The sequence below is a fragment of the Triplophysa rosa genome, linkage group LG23 (assembly GCF_024868665.1).
Source record: "Triplophysa rosa linkage group LG23, Trosa_1v2, whole genome shotgun sequence".
In the NCBI taxonomy this organism is placed as follows: domain Eukaryota; kingdom Metazoa; phylum Chordata; class Actinopteri; order Cypriniformes; family Nemacheilidae; genus Triplophysa; species Triplophysa rosa.
Genome location: NC_079912.1, coordinates 17,734,566 through 17,754,974, shown reverse-complemented (window position 1 = coordinate 17,754,974; position 20,409 = coordinate 17,734,566). Strand labels below are relative to the sequence as shown.

The following is a 20,409-nucleotide window of genomic DNA, read 5'->3' as shown; positions in this document are numbered from 1 at the left end:
AATAAAATCACACACTAATCACAAACATATCATTAACATATTGCATTTGACCCAACACTGTACAGATGGAAAAACATTACAAGCACAAATTAAAACTGAATTTGGGAAGATACTTTAATAAACTCAGAACAAAACAATGCAAGGTTACATATCTTATTGAGGACAATTTAGGTTTTAAAATTTAGCCAAAGAGCAAAAATGCATGATTGCATACTCTGAGGGCATTAATAAAGAGACACTAAGATCTTGTTAGTGCACACCACAACCTTTCACCCAGCGTGTCATCTTACGGCCATTACAGTAACTTTCCCAGGTGTCCCTGCAGACACAGATCAGAAAAACCTTCAGTGAAAATGCACACGCATAAATACAAAAAGAGCTTGAGGTCAAACAGCAAGTAACCCTGGTTAATGTTCATGTGACCCATAATATGCATTATACATATTAACATAAATACCATGATTTCAGTCCTTCCCCCTTCACAATCATCTTTGCACAGTCGATCGAAGCCTTCAGGTCATCATTGAGCAAGTCTATCAGAAACAAACGTTTACATACGATTGAAAGTTTTACACCAAGCATGTGCTCAACATATACTATCTCAATAGAAAAAAATTCTTCAGTATGTTTTGATCACAATTGTATTTGGATTTAGAGTACCTGCGCAGGACACTTTACACAGGTTCTTTCCGCCTGGAGTTCCATCATCACACCATTTGAAACTGTTTATCTGAAAGATTCCATAGTCTTTCCCAGTATCAGCCGTCCTCACTCTGTGGGTCTTAAACCTGCTTTCCCAGTAGGACATGCAAACATCTGTTGAAACATGGTTGAAAGTAAAAAAAACCCATAATAAATTAATACAGTATTACCAGGGACTTGACAAGCACAGAGCAAATCAGTGTGAGAGGTGAACTTACAGTTGCCAAGCGAGAATCCCTCGTAGCCATCCAGTCCCTGTTCCTTGAAGATCCGGGCAACAGAACATCGATCCAGTGTGCGGCTTTCACATGATGACAGCCACATCACACACAAGACAACAAGAGCCACCCTCATATCTGCACTGCTGCTCTGAAAGACACTGGTAATATCTGTCTGAAGAGGAGTTCAATGCAAGGAAGATGCTGGGAGGTTATTTATAGGCGAAGTTTAAGACTTGTGTTGCAACCTGTTTTCACAAGTGCATGCTGTTAGATTTCTACAGTAGGTGCTGTTGCTTCAAGTAGGGTGCTGAGGCAATAACCGACTTTGTATTAAGCTCTGTTTTCCTTTGCAAACTACACACAATACATATACACTTGTCTATTTGCAACGTCAACAGTAAATTGGGTGTCATTACCTTTGTTTTAAACAGGCATAATAGTTTAGGAAGAACAGGACACGATTATACATGACTAAATCTAAGTGTCTCACTTTACTGGTTATCATAGTCAACATTAATCAAGGAAACAGTGGAAGCATGTCAAGAACCTCTTAGTCATGAAATTTAACCACACCACTACCAGTATCCTATAATAATAGCATTACAAAAACATTCAGAGCAAAAAGCAGATCATTTTGTTTATATACATTTTCTATTAAAGCACCTTTTATATTCCAAGCACCTGATAGTCAGTCTAATGGCTAACATATATACAGTATATCAAACCAAATTATGTTTTTATTTTAGTGGTCAGCTATTGCCTGAACAGAGCACCAATGGAAAGATGTGGTGACGGTTGCAACTTGTGAAAGAAACTGCCTCGTGATGCAATTAAATAACAACGGTTGAGGAAATTGAGAGCATAAGGATGTGACAACAGAGCGCTCAAACACAACCAGCCCCTATACAGCCCTCAGAGAAAAGTACCTAGTAGTCCAGTGTGGTGGTTTATTTAGTTAAGAATATTGCTTGTGCACACCTTACATACAAATGATGTTTCATCGTAAAACATATTTAACAGCTTCAAAAGTATTGAAAATATGTTTTTCTTAATAGCCCTTTTCAGATTTTTTAAGGTAACACAAAATACAAAGTTATTGTGGCAAACTGTAACACTCTTGGAATGCGTGTATACATGTTTACACAATTTTTTGCTTCCAGCTTAGTGAAAGTGTAGAGAACTATTTCTGAAATTGTTTAAGACAACAATACAAATATTTAACCTTTAAAATGTAACCAAATTTAAAAAGCTTTCCTGTAGCTCAGTGGTTAGAGCATGGCGCAAGGTCATGGGTTTGATCCCAGGGATTGCACATGCTTGGAAAACAAATGTATAATATAATGCAATGCAAGTCGTTTTGGATAAAAGCGTCTGCCAAATGCTTAAATGTAAATGGTCCATAAACAGATTCTCATGTAATCTAGCAACGTTTGTTCTAACTTTTCATAGTATGTAACATTTTTATTATTCATAATATAAAATGTATATAAAACCTTCCATCATTTAATGTCTGAGTCAGTCCATAAACTGTACATTAAAAATCATAAAAAACACGTTCAGGTTGTAAAATCGTCTCCATTCAGAACTCCTATTGACTGAACAGCGACCCCTGCTCGAGGACAGTAGAAGTGGCGTCAAACGTCACAGCTTGGCCCTTGTTCAACACCAGCACCCTAGAGCAACAACAGGTCATAAATAACTTGAATACTTGACATTGAATGACAGAATGACTCACAGACTGCATAAATGATAGTTACGGACTTGTCTGTGTGCATGACAGTGGCTGGGTTCTGACTGAGCCACAGCACAGTGCAGTCTTTAAATCCTGTGTGGACCAACCGCTGGACCAGCTGCTCAGTTTCCAGGTCCACAGAAGGAAGTGCCTCTTCAACAAGGAGGATTTTGACCCTTGCAAGCCGTGCTCTAGCCAAACATAGTAGCCTCCTCTGCCCAAGGCTTTCACACAAAAAAAGATAAATATTTTATCCATAATTCTTGTGCCGATACATAAAAGGTTGCTATAGAGACATCTATATTGACTACTTTTATTGTGAGTGATTAATCACATTTGATGAACAGTATATGTTCCAATATTTATTAGCATTGCTACCAATAAGGTTTTGTGACTTGAGATTTCTCTCCGTTTACAATTTTGATTGAAAGTGGTGAATACCAAATCGTTGGCAGTTGAAAGACAATCCATGTTATTACTGTTTTAATCATCACCACGATTTCAGGAGTGACACCTATATTCCGTACACACGGAGAACTTTATTTAAATGCTTGTACAGACTTCCTGGTTTTTGGATGCACATAGCCACTGTTGCATAAACCATAATCCCTTAATCAAAGTTCAACTACATTTGGTTAATTATAACGCTTTGAACATTACATAAATATGCGAAATTGGCCGGAGGCATAAAAAGATTTACAATATTTCCCACACACCTCAGAGCGATGGACGTCCTTTGAACAGGGTGCAGCAGCTGAGCAGGCAATTGTCGAACCTGCTCCTTCAAATGGCAGAGTTCCAGAGCCAGCCACACCTGCGTGTCAGTATGCCGAGCAAACGGGTCCAGGTTGGCCCTCAGGGGACCCGAGAACAGCACGGGGACCTGCAGCACATGGTACACAGCAACTCAATGACTACAATAAACAAATAATCCCAGTTACTGGTGGAGCCTCGGTTAAACCAGTCTTGAATAGCGCACGATATTCTTTAACATTCTTTATACCACACCTATTGAAATTGTGATGTTACCTGTCAACACTCCTTCCCCTCCAGTCTTTGATCAGTTCTGTTCTGGCTGGATCTTGCAAGTTTCTTCTGTTTTGCAAATCTAATGTTGCTTGACAAACCTGAGAAATGATTTGCAGATGGCTCCTGAGGTTGTGCAGACCGACGCGGGCGATGTTTACGCTGTCGATCAGCACGGCACCATTGCTGGCCTCCGCCACCCGGTACAGACAGTTCAGAAAGCCTTCAGTGTCTGCCTTCTGTCTGCTCATAACCCCAATCTATGAACACAACAATTATGAGCAGAGAATATGACAAATGGGTACGAATAAATAATGTATTACACTACATTATTTATATTTTTAGCCTCATATTTTATATTCTTTTCGATTTCTCGTGTTATGTGTATACTGTGTGTTTAGGAGCTCCTGTCACCAAAACAAATTCCTTGTGTGTGCACGCTTGGCGAATAAAGCTTATTCTGATTATGATATAATTAAGTCTACGTGAAATTATGATAAATTAAATTTATATAGATCATATTTTGAAATTCTATTCGATTCATATTTTTTTATATTCTGAAAGGCGAGTTTGCATGCATGCACTAAAAATCTCTTCTGATGATAAAACGTGTAATAAAATCACTAATCATTTAAGTCAATAAAGACAAAGCATCTTCACTAAAGGCCTATTAAAAATACACTGTATAAAACGTATGCATCCTCACATAAAAAAAATACACTTAAAGTACCCTTTCTCCTTTTAAAATGGTAAGATTAAGACCCCTGAGAGCTGGTGAGAGGTTGTACAAGGCATCGCAATCATAATTTCTAAACACCACTTCCCCTCGCTGGGGCCAGTCAAATGGAGGTCTGTGGCTAACTATCCACGCGGCCTGTGGTAAAGACAGGAAGCCAAAATTAGTATAATGCATTTCCAGAATACTGTGTAAAATTCAATGACACCAAACAAATCGCTTTATATCATTCTTGCTACACAATGGCTTTGGCCATTATGGGTTAAGGGTGGAGTGACACAAACATACACACACAAAAGAAGTGCCTAAAAAAGTATTATGTTACCCCGTACCTCCTTCTCAATTCTGGCAATTTCACAAAGTCTTTGCATGCTCAACATGCCAGTGTTGACATCTGAGAAAGCCTGGGTGTACCGGTGAAGAGGTGCTGTGATCTGTAACAAAATCTTCAGTAATAAGTCAATAAGAGTTCATTATAGAAAACTCAGGGAAGGTCTCAGGACAGAACTCACATTTTGAGCACATATCAAAGCCAGAGCCACAATACCCGAGTCCAGCTGGGTCTCAAGCAGGATCAAACTAACCAGGAAGAGCAGAATCCCAGCAATAGCATCTAACCGCAGTGCAAACCAACTGCACATAGCGAAAAAGTGACAAAATCAAAACTTTAATGCAGAGCAGAAAAAAGATACAAAAAATAAAATAAGCAGAGTTACATGATTTGTCACAGTTCAGCCAGAGATCAAAAATGCATTCATATGGCGCCCCCTTGGGGTAAAATAATAAAATTGCACCAATGCTGCTGTGACACTAACAAAACCCTGTGAGCGCTATAATAAGCCTGTAGGTAAGCTGCATTATTGACCTTTCAGTGATGATTCTGTTGTACTTGACCAGCAGGTTTTGATTCAAGGCTTGGAGGTGGTGCTTCACACACACCTCCTTTGGCCCAGAAAGTGGATCTTCAACACACTCCTGAGAAGAAACTGAAACAACAGGGTTTGACTCCATGCGTCTCGTTTTCATGTGGGCCGAAAACTGACACTAACAAAGGGAAGAAGAATTAAAAAGGGATTTTTAATAAAACGAGCATCTACAAACGTAGCCTTGTGTAGAGGTGATGATTAGCAGTCAAACATCTACCTGAACACCGAGGAATAGCATTACGAGAGGACACACTGCCAGGCTGAAAACCGGCATAATGAAAGCGATCACAGCTACGGCGCTCAGTATTTCCAAAAGACTCTTAAGCCAGCCATGCAGATGTTTAGGTAGTTCTTCGTCAATCACCTGCATATCCTGAAAAAGGATGGATAAAAGATCATGGGTTTGATTCCATACGGATTAAAATGTTCGAATGCATTACAAGTTGCTTCGGACAAAAGCCTCTGCCAAATGTGAAATGTAATGTAAATGTCCAGGGTATTATGCTATAAGCTGGTCTTCTCAGCAGGGTTGCAATTGTATTGGCTTTGATGTCTAGCAGAAGTAATATAGGATTTAAAGATTGACATCAGACTTGCATTCAAGTAACATGAAAATGACATTCACCCTAGTAAAGGTCTGCAGTAGCTTTTTGAGATCTATCGTCTGGTCTACGCGCACAGGCAGGTGAAGTACATCTGACAGCAGCTCTGAGTGTAGAGCATCAGAAGCCCTGAGAGAGCCGCATGACTGACAGTAAGCAGCGCAGCACACAAGCAAGACTAAAACACATATACAATTATTAACAAAAGCACACAAACAAAAACACACACAGGATCTCAAATTTATAAACGGCCAATAACCTTGCACGAGTCCTAGCAGGGCGTACGCAGCGAGTCGTGAGTCCCGAAGTTCTCTCCACTCCTCCAGACCCTGAACTTCTTTGGCTTCCCTCGTCCAGACGCTCAGAACCACATACTGAGCCAAACACACCGCACACACACTCAGGTAGATCAGCGTGGACTCTGCTGCCCAGTGCCAGCCAAAAGCCTCGAGATATAGCCTGTGGGCCTCTCCATTGCTCTGAAATAACAAACCATGTCACGAGAAGATCTAGAGAGCAAAAAAGCCTTATTTAATCCATTAAATCATATTTAGTGGTGCAAACCTTTTGGAATAGACCGTGATCCTTTCCATCATTAAAATCACAGTGCTTGTCATCTACACACCTGTAAAATACAAAACAAACATTTCTCTTCACATACAATATTTTGTATCTCACAATAATAGTCATACATTCCAAATACTTTAAATGCCAGTGCATGCATAAAAGGTGCGTCTGCATTGCACACATTATTGCAAGAAAACCATACACAGGGTGGAGAAACAAGTTGATGTTGCCAAGCTCATGAATGCTGGATATAAAGAGAACGTCTTTAGCCCCGTTTTGTCAGTACAAAGAAACAAGCTTATGATTGTCCTTTCCAACAAAACTGTACCCAACCTTATCATCCTGTGACCAATGGCCGTCTTTCAAGCACTAACCCTTATCGGCCATAACACACTTTAGAACATTGAAGACGGAAAGAAACCCATGTTTTCTCACAAACAGATCAGGTGGATATTAAAAGCACAACTAATCTTCTTAAATGCACTGATGTTTGTCTTCGTAATTGTAATACATTAAAGCTGCATCTCCACTGCACGGGACAACAGTGACCTGGGGGTCAGATCACAGGCAAAACTCACTGTTCTGGACGCAGTATAATCTAATAACGTAACAACAAAAAACATGTATTCAATAGGAGGAAACAGTATTCCAATCTTTTAACCAAATCAGCTGCAGGGCAGATGTGAGATATAACCAGTCTCTTAGTCAATATAAAAACAAACAGACATCTGTAACGGCTTTCTAAGACTGTAAAAGGCAAAGCAAAAAATACAGAACTTGCCTGTCATACTTCTGAAAACTGTCAGGTAAAAGCTTTTCCACAGATCCTGAGAGAGAATGGGAATTTATAAGACTTCTTTTTCACAGTTATGTTTACCTATTAACTTATAATATTTATCGTGATCTTTGTTAGGAGAAACAAAAAACAGACCACCTTCTGTTAGACTAGAGCCCTACCTGGATCCTTTGTAAGAAACAACTTCTCCAGATGGCATAGAGACTGATATGCCTGTGTAGATCATTTTCAGAAAGAAAAACGCAGTAAACATCAATGTATCATAACTGCAAATTAATTTTATAATGAATAATACCACCAACCAAAATAATTGATGTTCCTTCCAGCATTGTATAATTGAACATGTCTTTGGTTTAATTAAAATTCTAAGTTTAAGATCATAAGTCTTTATTTGGGGGGGGCACAAAGCAATGCGACCCTCACAACGAACAAGTTTGAGAACCACTGAACTATGATTTATATAATAATTATATATAAATGTCACTTAACAAGAATATTACCTGTTCCAGGCCTGAAAATAGCCAACAGAGATCCATCACAGCGGGACGAAGCAAACTGAAGACAATGAGTGAGGTCAAAATCTGAGAGGCTGTGAGGACGTTTCCGTCATCTCCCAGGACAAACACGCCGAGGCTAAAGAACAAAACCTGCATAGACAGAATACACGCAGAGACGTCCATCTGGTTACATAAGGACTGATGCAGAGATCCACATAGATGCCCGTTCTGATGAGAGTAGCATCATAAGGACCTAGATGTTCCGACCTCAGGTTGTAATCTAAAATACACTTTCAGGTTTTAATCTCAAATCTCTGTGGATTTGTTTTGCTAGTAAGCCCCTCAGCATCTGGAGTAGGGAGGTTAGGTAATTTGCAGTCAAAATCATTGAGAGGATATTTAAGATGGAATTTTAAGGGTTGGAAGAGAAATACCAAAACACAAGCTTACAAAAGTAAATACATTTCTGGTAGTAATATTTATAATATCAAGCACTTACCAGGAAAGGCATACAGATGGAGTCAAGCATTGAAAACGCTGTCGGATATCCCAGAACCCTTAGCATCTCAAGCTCCCTGGCCCGTGACTTGGTAACTCTTTGATGGAACCACGGCTCCCACGCAAGAAGCTTTAGCGCCTACACGAAAAGGGATTATACGGAGAAGATCGAGAATGCATGAAACATGTTGGCTTTAAATAGAGGGAATGAATTTTACATTTGTGAATCTGGGCGAGATAGAAGTTCTACGTACTCTGAAATGTCCGACACTTTGACTATAAATAAAATGATCACTAATTTGGAACAGAAAAGACCTGAAATTTATGCAGCATTTCTTTGACTAGCTCTTCAGTATTTTCCCTGATGACCTGTTGAGTTGTCTGAGGGGAAAAGAAAGATATTATGAACCACATCACAAATAATCTGTGGGGGGATCAAAAATACAAATAATCTGAATGTAAATATCACATTCCGCCCTTGAAAAACAATAGATCTATTGACAAAGTGAATTGTCCTTATCGATTTTTACGGCATTGTAAATTTAAATGAACGCACACATCCAGGCAACGCTGCGGGCGACTGTCCCTACTGACCTGAAGCAGTTTGACTTTGCGCTGCACTGCTGAGTTGACAGGAATTAGAATCAACATCACGACCACCCCCACCAGCGCACCAGGGCCCAGTTCTCTCCATAGTAAACCCAGATATAGAGCAACTCTCAGGGGGGAAGACCAGAAACAGGCCAGTGAGACCACCAGCCCCCCAACACACTCAGCCTCCCGTGACGGTAGAGGGACTGTATCTGGGAGCTTGGGCTGCCGCTGAGAACTATGGGAAAGAGACAATGTCTTTCAAATGTAAAGGAGGGGAAATGGGGGGCATATGAACCATGGAAGACATGGACATGGAAGAGGTTTCAGTTTGATGGGATTATATTTAGAATCAGAACAAAGGCTTTCCGAAAATGTTGTAGATCCGTGCAAACTACCTTTCTGTAGAGGACACCAGCCATGACTGTCTGGATATTGGCTGTTGTTACCCCACCATGTCTCTCAAACTGCTGCCGAGAAACAGCACAGCAGCAAATTGCACCCAACACCACCAGGGAATACATGTATCCTGCCCAGTCAAACACAGGCTGACTCTCACAGAACAGGACGATCCACCTGATGTTAAAAGCACCATTCGTGAATTACATTTCTGTTCATTTACATTAAGGCATTTGGCAGACGCTCGTATTCAAAGCAACTAATAGTGAGGAAAACAACAAAGTGATTCATCTTTGAATATGGAATATTCATTAAAATAACGGTCATACCTGAGGGTCAAAGGACCGAGAATGCTTAGAATATCAGTTGTCAATCTCAGAAGCACAACTTTGACAAAGGCTGGACGAAAGGTCTTCCATATTGCATAGAGAAGACTGTAACCAGAAGTAGTTTTACTGGAGACCAGCAGTGCCTCTCTTCCAGAATCCTCCAGGTCTGATCCCTGTATTATTTAAATAATAACACTATTACACTTCAATCACAGCACAGCAATCCTTCTATAAAAAGCATGATGAAAATCAAGTCAATCCAGAATTAAATCATGTGAAAGACAGTCCCTACTTAAGAAACGGCATAATGGTTGAGGAAGAATTTCACTGCGATTAATCTAGAAAAATATCTTCATGTTGTTTCAGTTTTAGTTTTGTGGATGACGTCAGATTTGTAAAGGTAAAATGTAGAATTCACATCCCACATTTATGTGCATGTTTTTAGATTTCTTGCATTGATTTCTCTTTTTTGCATTTTGAATTGATGACTAGTATTTGTCTGCTGCAAAAGCTTTAGGCTAGTTTTTGTTCTGCTTCACCGTAACGGTTGCAGCTTCTTAAAAAGTTTAACTGAACATAGTAAGCTGTGAGATACCCCAGACCAGATGTCTGGCCATTGTGGAGAATAAAATAAAATTGTAAACTTGTTTTGTATCTTCACCATTACCTCACGGTATTTGTGTTGTTTGTTGAACTGGTGCTCAAACACTGAACACAGGGTCTGGAGTGAGTCCTCGTTATACAGTTTACAGAGATCACCCTTGTGGCCCATGACTGGCACCCTGTACACATGAAACAATGCAACTCTTAAAAATGCTTTAGTAGATCATGTATCATGGCTTTAACAGATGTACAAATGACTCACCTTTTAATATCCCAGCAGTTTATTCGGCTAAAAAGGCAAGATCCTCCTGGCACTGAATGCAAACCATTTTCATTTAAGCTTTCCGTATAACAATTGGTTTGAAACAAACGAATGGCGTAGTTTGCATGTTTTTTTATTCGAGTCTCGCGACATTTACTTAACTCGAGTGAACAGTAAGAGAAATGTAGATTGTAAACCCTAAAGGTTGTTGTTAACGTTAACTTACCTCAGTTCAGTAAGACTTGCTGCCAGTGAAACCATGCACGACTCAGTTTGCGTCTCGTGGCACTCCGCATACGGCTGAAACAATAACGGCGTAACGTTAGAGGAAAACAAATAAAGTACAGTGGCGATAAAGAAAACAGATAAATTAACTACATTCTCGTCGTTAAACTTACCGTCATCGTTGGTTGACTGGTAACTCTCCCTTTTGTGTGCCTGGCAACAAACAGAGTACGTTTTCTCCTCAAAAATTATGCGCATCTGGCGCGTGGAGCGTGAGCTCATAGCCAATGGAAGAGGCGCGTTTGGCGAGGGGCGTGTCTCACAGCTGTCAACGTTAAATATATATTTCTAAGGAATTTAAACTAGTGATTAAAACGTGTATATTTGAGTTAAACACGTAACTGTGGTTATATCACAAGGTTACATAAAGGTAAAAACAAAGATGCATTTTCAGGGGAAATTAAAAGAATGAAAGACTTCTGTCTTTGAGTTTCTTGTTTTTTTATTACATTTATTTAGTCTACTTTCTCTCACACTCTCATCCACACACACTGTAAACATATTCAGAAGGAAAACAATGTAATATGATGATGTTTGAAAGGACACCACAAGCCGAGATTAAGCAAACAAGCGATTGGCTTTCTGAATTGACACGCTCAGTTGTGTTGCTTAGCGACGTGCCACACAAAGTTTTACGTCGTGTTGTGTGTGAAAAGGGGGAAGGTTTTTCAGAGCCTATTTAATTTACCGTACCTCGCTAAATATTTCACAAAACAGGAAACAAATAGCCTAACGTCTATTATGATGTCTTCTCAGACAGAGATTTTCAGCAATAAAATTGATCCTGTAGCAAACGAAGAGAGTGATATGAATGACGTACTCAATTCAGGTAATTTGCTAACTTCTCCTGCATAGTTAGAAGCGTAATAAACAGAGATTAACATTGTATCTGTGTTTAATCAGATTCAGATCGTTCTGGCAGCTCTGGGATTTGTGGACACCTTCTTACTTTCTTTTCATTCCTTCTTATCCTACTTACATTTCCAGTCTCGGTGTGGAGTTGCATGAAGGTAAGACAATAAGATATTTTTATTATAGGTATTTACCTGCTATTTGATCCTTTAATGTCTTTTAACACGATAATTTGTAACATGATCATTGACATAGTGTGGATTAATAAATTTAGATATAATTTTAATATCTATATCTATTTGCAAGTAAAGTGTCAAATTAATATAAAATGAAATAAAAATCAATCAAGATTTCTATGCAAGCAGCCAACTTGGTTTATTAATTTTTAGTTTTTTGTAAAATGTATCAATCTAGATCAGATCCAACCAGATTATTATGCAAATTATCACCTTTTTGTCATTTTCTTAAAAGATTGTCCAGGAATATGAGAGAGCAGTTATTTTCCGGTTGGGAAGGCTCATTGGTGGTGCGAAAGGACCTGGTAAGTAAATTGTTTTATAATCAGACCATTTGTTAATGTTTGTTTAGGAAAAGCGTAACCAGAAGGACTGATTATTTGATTTGTTTTAAAGGTTTGTTCTGGATTATTCCATGTGTGGACACATTTCGTAAGGTTGATTTGAGGACAGTGTCTTTTGACATTCCTGCTCAAGAAGTGAGTAATTTACCTCACGCTATGAATCTCAGATACTGCCATTATCATCTCGTCTACTATCTGATTTATTTAATTTGTTTGTTTGTGAAAATGGCGTAATTTGGTAATATCACAACAACACCAAACGTTAACATCAACACACAATAAATGGCCAAATGTGACCATGTCGGCCAACAAATCACAGAACTATCCGATTTAAAAAGCAAATATCTTTTTAATCCTCATTTACCAGATTTCTGAAATTTCTCCTCAGGTGCTGACCAAAGACTCTGTGACTATTATGGTGGATGCTGTGATCTACTACCGAGTCTTTAACCCCACTGTTTCAATAACCAAAGTAGAGAATGCGACTCACGCCACACAGATGCTGGCACAGACCACTTTAAGAAACATGCTGGGTACCAAAAGCCTAGCAGACATCTTAAAAGACCGTGAGGAGATGTCAGATCAGATGGAGGTAGAAGCACATCTACTAAACAATGAATATCGCTCGTCCCTTTGCTTTAATGTAGTGCCAAAATACAATAGGCCTACGTTTTAAGTAATCAACTGTTTTGAAAATGTATGTGGGAAACTATTTGTTAAACAAAATGCATATGTCTGCTTTTCATTTTCTGCCTAACAGGCTGTCCTGTATGCTGCATCCAAGAATTGGGGAATCAAAGTGGAAAGGGTAGATCTTAAGGATGTCAAACTGCCCACAACCCTGCAGAGAGCTATGGCAGCTGAAGCTGAGGCTGCCAGAGACGCACGGGCTAAGGTGGGTGTGTCAACGCTGAAAGAATGCTATTACTCATTGACTATAGTCTGTCTGTGATGAGGAGTCTGCCAAGTGCAGTCTTATCAGCTTTTCAGCTTTGTGTTGTGTCTGAGAAGAAATGGTGCTCTCTGATTGGAGGGTGAACACCCGCAGCCCCCCGCACACGCTCAATGGGATAGATGGATTGTAAACCCCCTATAATTTCCATAGCAAGACCTGCAGACCAAGAAAGCATCACAGCCTTTGTTTTCAAAATGCCTTATTTTAATTTATTGGTTATGATTGGATGCATATTGCTTATGTAAATACATTTTTATTGAAATGTTTTTTCAATTACTTTGATAAAAAACCTTCATAGACAATTTGTACGTCATTATGAATTAATTTTGAATGCTTGTGTTGCTAATGATTACATGATTTTGCATAGGCATTGTTTATATTGTTGACTGGAAACCAAAACTTGCATGCAGTGGAAAAACAAACTGGATTTGTTGAATGGAAATTCCAGTAATTAGACGTGCAAGCCGACTGTGAATTGGAAGCGTGTTTGTGTGAAAAGTGAATGGAAATTCAATTCAGATGTCCACTGAACGTGTTTTGCCTGTGTAATTTGAGCACATTTAAATTTGTAGACGCTTTGATGTGCTCACCTGTAATGTGTGTGATGTTTTTCTTTGAAGGTGATAGCAGCAGAGGGAGAAATGAAAGCCTCTCATGCTCTGAAGGAGGCAGCGAATGTGATGTCAGAGTCTCCATCAGCTCTCCAGCTCCGCTATATGCAGACGCTGACGGAGATCGCCTCAGAAAGGAACTCCACCGTAATCTTTCCTCTTCCTATGGACCTTATCTGTCATTTCATGAAGAGGTGACCTCATTCTTAGAGATGAACTATAAAAATTAACAATAAAATGAAACGTTATTTCATTATTATTATTAATCCCAACGAACACCACACTGTCAAAAATATGTCTTGGGTGCACTATTAGTTTGTTTTGGATAAAAATGTCTGCTAAATGCATAAATGTAAATGTAATTATTATTGTTTAACTTACTGTATAAAGTAAAATGAAATATTTCAAATTCTGTACTGTTTTTAAGTCAATAATCAAATAAGATAATTTGTGTCATGTGAACTGTCCATATTATTTTGTTCATTCATTTCTAGATTATGTGTACTTTGCCTTAAATATCTCACTGTCTACCTCTAATCTGTCTGGACATTTTTATACAAAAGAGTAATCAATAAAAAAAGCAAAAAACAAAATGAAGTGTATTGATGTAATTGTCATTTGAGTAAAATATTTATATTTATATAAATATATTTAAATATATTTTATATATTTAAATATGTAAAGCTGAATATCATCATTATTGTTTTAGCAGAGCGTTGTTATCCTTCATCAGATAATCGGAAGTGATCTGAAGTGATCTGAATACTGGAGGACTGAACATCACCCATGCTATCTTAAACTGCACAACAGTCTATAGAGTATTTATTTTAAGGTTCTTTTGTTTTTTTAGTTTAAAAAGAAGTATTAAAAACAAAAAATACTGTATGTTTTCATCTCAGGCCCAAAGTGATCACAGCATATTCTGATTAATTTGCCTCAAATATTTTAAATGGTCAGTTCTTATTATCATTCGACAGGACACGAGGTTTCAAGGCACTCAGCAGGGTATCGGGAGAAGAAATACAAGCTTCCTGGTATAATGAAAACTTGCTCACAGGGTTACAACAAACCACAAGTAATGCCCGGTGTCCTATAAATATCTTCACTGATGTGGCTCTCTCGCAAAATTCGGAAAGTGAACCACTCCTTAAGTGACTTTTTGCCCTTGATGAACAGAAAGACTTGATGGCAGAAAAATGCTAAAATGAAAACAAACAAACAGAAGTATTCAAATAAAAGCTTGAAAAATATTGAAGAATTTTGAAGATGGATATGCTGTACCACTATTTGATTTAAACGTTTATGTTTCTTCTACTCTTCTGGAAAAACCCATAAGCTGCTCTACTGACTTACCACTCGGCTGTAGTAACCACAGAGTAAACACTATGATCTCGCCCAATCTCCTTTACTCCGCCCATCTTCCATTGCAGACATTTGCTTGTCAGTCTTATCAAGTCCTCAGTGTCTCTCCATCTCTCTACCTCTCCATCACTTCCTGTGCTGAGGATGTTACTTTGGCGTTTCCTAGGGTTGGTGAGCATCTTTATGCTCTGCGAAGGTAAGATGGGTCTCTGATCAATAGATAAGATTAAATGGCTAACTGTCTGATACATTGAGTATATCCTGGTCTGTTGAAGCTGTCTTGTTTTTAGAAAGATGTCTTTTATTTAACTAATGATAAACAAGGTCTGAACCATCATTTTCCAGTCAATTTAATAGGTTGTGAAACAATACTCTCAATTGGACGCAGTGCAGATAACCTTGATGGTAAGCGGGTCTCGCTGGTCGGTTGGCTCGTGGGCGGGCTTTTTCTTTCGCCTTGCCGTGCTTTTCCGGGAGAACGGAAAATAAAAGGAATATTTCGGAAACTTTCGGAAACAAGTTTGAGTGCTGCATGGGGGAGTGTATCAAGTACAGAAATACTACGTCATACATCCAACTACGTCTGCTAAACCAGTGGTTCTCAAACTTTTTTGTTGTAAGGTCCCCTTTGTGTTAAGTGCATCGCTTTGCGGCCCCCCATATAAAGACGTATAATCTTAAACTTAGAATTTTAATGAAACCAAAAACATTCAGTTATACAATGCTGGAACCTCAATTAGTTTGGTTGGTGGTGTCATTTTTCTGATGTTTGATTGCATAAAATCTATGATAAATTTCTATATTTCATAAAATGCCACAAAATCTGAGGCCCCCCTGGATCCATCTTGTGGATCCATCTTGGGGCCCCCAGTTTGAGAACCACTGTGCTAAACATATGCCTGCTAAATGACTATGTAACTAGGTTTTTTAACAAGTTGACCATGTTAAGCATGAGAAGCCAGCACGTTAAACAGTGTAAAGAAGTCAGAATGCATGACATAGCTTGATACCTGATCTTTAAACAAATTCAAAGAGAAAGAAAAGGTTATTTAAAAAGTTACTTTTTTATCATTTTTGCACATACATCCTTGGACCCCAAACATGAAGTCAGTAAAGTCAATCACAACACATCCTGAAGGTTAATATGTACATTAAATCAACTAATGTAATTGCTAGAGAGCTATGTAATCATTAACTCTTCAGATAGCAGACAAAACACAACCGTCAGACTGTATATACAGTGGCGGATTGAGGTCAAACATAGTACACCCCATCCACCTTATCTGACTTACAGCTATAATCATCTCACGTCTTTCTATTGGGGAAGGGGGACGGGAAGGAACGCAGGAACATTTGGAGTGGGATGATCTGCCTTTTTTAAGCATGATCCAATTGTGGCTGGGACACGTATGCCAATTATAACACAGATCACCTCTGCCGTAAAATCTCAGAGGCTGTGTGGTTGATTTTCTACAAAACAATGTCAGGTGGACAATTGAGACACAAATTAAGATCTGCCAGAAGACCCAAGAGGAGGTTTTGCAGGTTGATATATCAAATCTAAAATCCAAAAGCTAAATCTTTGACAAATGGTAGGAACAAGATGAAAACTGGGTCACTAGCCAGGCTTATTTCACTGCATCAGTTAGTGCATCCTAACACAAGCACACAAACTCCTGAATGTGCCAAACAAATAAATTATTCTCACATTGTGCAATCGAATAAGTGTATAACTTAAGTTATCACAATACATACTAGGAATCAAGACAGCAGTTTCATACAGAACAAGTTACATTTTATTCCTGTAGCACATTTGACAGTTTTTGCATTGTTGCAAAGTAGCTTTACAGAAAGTACATTTTATAACAAACTGTAGACCTAAAAACACTGTGAAAATAAATGAAAAAAGAAACAATAAAAAATTATAAAATGAAAATATAAAATACTTTTCGAACACATAGATAAAACACCAGTTTAAATGTATTGTAGAAGCAATATAATTTATAGATATACATTTATCAAACCAAACACAAAACTGTATCTAAAAAGACAAATATAACATACCATAATAATTCATCTTTTACACGGACCACAATCACCTATAGATTCATCAGACGCACACGCCTGGCCCGAAGTTAACTTTCGATCAGGGTTTGGTTATTATAGAACAATTTATTTTATAGTTATATTAATATTTGATTGTATATTAATTGTATTAAAATTAAATGACAACTACTTAACAGTTATAGATTCTTTGCGGAGGTCTACCAGACGTTAAGTTTGGTACAGACAACAAAACACAGAAAGTAAACAAAATACTAGAAAAGTCAGTCAGTTTCTTCTCTCTGTCATCTTCTGTCAGGTCAAGACAGTGAATGTGACAACTTCACCGATCTGGATTTCCACGAGTCGTTCATGGGAACCAATCTGTACGTGCGTCTGCTCCTCTACACCCGTGCCAACCTAGACTGCGGTCACAAGCTGCCCCACCATAACTTCACTCTGGAGGCGCTGTTCGATGTGACTAGACCAACTACCTTTGTCATACATGGATACAGACCCACCGGAGCATCACCTGTCTGGATCAACCACATCGTTCAACTGCTAGCAGCACAGGAAGATATGAACATACTGGTCGTGGACTGGAACAGAGGGGCAGCTAACCTCAACTACTTCACAGCTGTGGCCAACACACGCCGGACAGCTGCCAACATCACCGGCTTCATAGAGAGCATGGAGGTGAGCCCGCATACGCTCCATTCTGGGAGAGGGATGCGTGTCATTTAAATGTATGGAGCACATGGATTGTAAATGATGAATGACTGTGATGTTGGGGGTGTTTTTAGAAAGAGGGAACATCTCTTGACTCCATCCACCTGATTGGGGTCAGCCTGGGTGCGCACGTGGCCGGGTTCATCGGTGCGATGCTGGGAGGAAGGGTGGGCAGAATCACAGGTGAGACTTTGGAAAACCTATGAAATGAAAACCTATAAAACGAGTTAATCTTGTACTATAAATGTTTTTTTACTATATTTGCTGGATGACACTAGGTCTGGACCCAGCCGGGCCAATGTTCGCAGGCGTCCCCCCCGAAGAACGTCTTGACCCAACTGATGCCCAGTTTGTAGATGTGCTTCACACAGATATGAATTGTAAGTATTACAGATGTGAAAACACGCTTTTGTGTTATCACACAATAAAATAAGGATTTGTAGCTTGCCACTTGAACCATGAATGTCTCTTGTGACAGCCTTTGGCCTCAGAGGAACTCATGGACATATAGATTTCTATGCCAATGGAGGATTAGATCAGCCTGGCTGTCCAAAGACCATCTTCTCAGGTCAGTATGTTACAAGATTCAGGAGACATTGGGCTATGGAAACTTGTTAATGCGATCCAATAAATACCGAGGTTGGCACCACGAAACGCTGCCAGTCACAGTCTCTCTATATACTTGGCTTTGTAATACAAGTTCTGTCTTAATTAAATGATGTAATCTGCACAACGGGATTGATTTCATAACAAGGTTGTGTTAATATGATTTTATCTCTTTTGCTCTTTCCTCCACAGGGAAATCTTATTTTGTGTGTGATCACCAGAGGTCCGTTTTTCTGTACCTGTGTGCTTTGAATCACACCTGTAACCTCACAGCATACCCATGTTCCTCTTACGCTGACTTCCTCAATGGCCAGTGTTTGCAATGCGAGACTTTCAAACCCGCTTCATGCCCTGTTTTAGGTAAAAGCAAGTCCCCAAAAACAGATATAAGATTTGTTGTAAAAGTCTGTAAGAGTCATTTCCAAACAAAAAAGATTCTAGACCTTTGAATGATTTCAAACATATTCTTGAACACATGAACATATTCTTGTGCATGTTCTTCTTCAGGTTATAACATGAGCCTGTGGAGGGATACACTCTTGAGATTGGGTCAAACAAGGGTCTTTTTCTCAACTACGGCCGAAGCCCCCTACAGCAGTGAGTTTCACTACCTTTCATTACAGAAGAGATTTCTCAAAGACAGTTTGTGGAATATATTGATTTCTCACATTCACAGAGACAAGCTACCGAGTGGACATCGTAACCTGGAACCAGTTTCTACGCTGGGGGGTGGTCATACTTCGATTACACAATGGAAAAAATGTAATAGAGTCCAGGATAGACCAGTAAGTAAACTTTTAACCCACTGTCGTCATTGATGGCATTACATACAGTACAATCCACTAACAAATTTGATTTTTATACACAGCAAGCTGTTGCGCTTTGAGCAGTATACATCAACTCGATTACTGGCCCAGTTTGACATGGATCTATATCCAGTTCAGAAAATCTCTTTACGGATAGTCACCGGGAATGTTATCGGACCACGCTACAAGATAAGGCTGCTCCATATTCGGATAACACCACTGGAAAAGCCAGACAGGTGAATAACCACACACAACATAAAAATTATAATTATTGGGAACAAATGCTCGATCCGGAAATATTTGTCTAACGCTCATGTCATCTCTTTCTATCCTCAACAGGCCACTAATGTGCCGATATGACATTATTTTGGAGGAGAATGCCGAGGTGTCCTTCAGACCATTGCCTTGTAATTAATCTCGTCTGTGAGAAATCACTTTGAAACGCCGGTCACTTTAAAACAGCCATTTGAGTAGGTTTAACTAATTTCAACTCATCCGAGGTCTGTACTGGTACGGACTATGATGGAACAGACACATACTACTAGAAACATACTTAAAGGGATAGTTCACCCAAAAAATAAAATGATGTCATCATTTACTCAACCTCAAACCTGTATACATGTCTTTGTTCCGTTGAAAACAAACATAAAAAAACAGTTCTGGGGCACCATTGACTACCATAGTAGTTTAATTTGCTACTATGGTTGTCAAATAGTGACCAAGAACTGTTTGGTTACAAACATTCTTCCAAAATATGTTTCTTTGTGTTCTGCACAACAATAAAATATATACAGGTTTGAAACAACTCGAGTAAATAATAACAGAATTTTCATCTTTTGGTTAACTTTTCAAAGATACTTTTAGTGCCTTTGCTGTGAGATGATGTTTTTATGGGAAGGTGATTTTGATTTTTTTAAGCCGTAAACTAACTACTGGGGGTCTGCTGAAGTCCTCTATGATATAAATCTACTTTCTTGGTTATGGGACAGAGAGCCCACAAAAAAAAATTCTGGACCTTGTCAATTTTAAACAATTGCCTTGCAGACAATAGGGCTTTTTAGGGTAAAAGACCGTTTTCTACTTTTTTAACAAT

The 20,409-nt window shown here is 38.9% G+C and overlaps 4 protein-coding genes across 5 annotated transcripts; 2 read left to right on the top strand and 2 right to left on the bottom strand.

The window, feature by feature from the left end:
- Window positions 1-96: 96 nt before the first annotated feature.
- On the bottom strand, window positions 97-1,124 carry lyz (lysozyme). Its single transcript, XM_057322706.1, has 4 exons — window positions 921-1,124; window positions 661-816; window positions 458-533; window positions 97-319 (listed from the first exon to the last, which is right to left on the bottom strand). The coding sequence occupies exons 1-4, from the start codon at window positions 1,054-1,056 to the stop codon at window positions 250-252; spliced, it is 438 nt and encodes a 145-aa protein (XP_057178689.1). The 5' UTR covers window positions 1,057-1,124; the 3' UTR covers window positions 97-249.
- A 128-nt stretch (window positions 1,125-1,252) lies between these two features.
- Window positions 1,253-10,891, bottom strand: abcc13 (ATP-binding cassette, sub-family C (CFTR/MRP), member 13). The gene is made up of 24 exons (XM_057322038.1): window positions 10,886-10,891; window positions 10,714-10,787; window positions 10,488-10,565; window positions 10,290-10,404; window positions 9,623-9,795; window positions 9,293-9,470; window positions 8,898-9,152; window positions 8,619-8,684; window positions 8,305-8,442; window positions 7,809-7,955; window positions 7,470-7,521; window positions 7,294-7,339; window positions 6,510-6,570; window positions 6,205-6,424; window positions 5,969-6,123; window positions 5,561-5,716; window positions 5,283-5,461; window positions 4,930-5,050; window positions 4,750-4,863; window positions 4,412-4,555; window positions 3,783-3,941; window positions 3,372-3,538; window positions 2,685-2,879; window positions 1,253-2,596 (listed from the first exon to the last, which is right to left on the bottom strand). The coding sequence occupies exons 1-24, from the start codon at window positions 10,889-10,891 to the stop codon at window positions 2,512-2,514; spliced, it is 3,084 nt and encodes a 1,027-aa protein (XP_057178021.1). The 3' UTR covers window positions 1,253-2,511.
- zgc:112408 (uncharacterized protein LOC550260 homolog) lies at window positions 10,886-14,307 on the top strand. The gene is made up of 7 exons (XM_057322705.1): window positions 10,886-11,601; window positions 11,676-11,782; window positions 12,096-12,165; window positions 12,257-12,339; window positions 12,593-12,796; window positions 12,965-13,099; window positions 13,780-14,307. The coding sequence occupies exons 1-7, from the start codon at window positions 11,514-11,516 to the stop codon at window positions 13,966-13,968; spliced, it is 876 nt and encodes a 291-aa protein (XP_057178688.1). The 5' UTR covers window positions 10,886-11,513; the 3' UTR covers window positions 13,969-14,307.
- Window positions 14,308-15,251: 944 nt separating this feature from the next.
- On the top strand, window positions 15,252-20,179 carry lipib (lipase, member Ib). 2 transcript variants are annotated; one of them, XM_057322584.1, is made up of 10 exons: window positions 15,252-15,328; window positions 17,495-17,871; window positions 17,979-18,087; window positions 18,183-18,284; window positions 18,383-18,472; window positions 18,703-18,870; window positions 19,018-19,107; window positions 19,187-19,295; window positions 19,379-19,552; window positions 19,656-20,179. In XM_057322584.1, the coding sequence occupies exons 1-10, from the start codon at window positions 15,277-15,279 to the stop codon at window positions 19,729-19,731; spliced, it is 1,347 nt and encodes a 448-aa protein (XP_057178567.1). In that variant the 5' UTR covers window positions 15,252-15,276; the 3' UTR covers window positions 19,732-20,179. The 2 variants fall into 2 exon arrangements, with proteins under 2 accessions (XP_057178567.1, XP_057178568.1); XM_057322585.1 differs by lacking the exons at window positions 18,183-18,284; window positions 18,383-18,472.
- The last annotated feature ends 230 nt before the right edge of the window (window positions 20,180-20,409 follow it).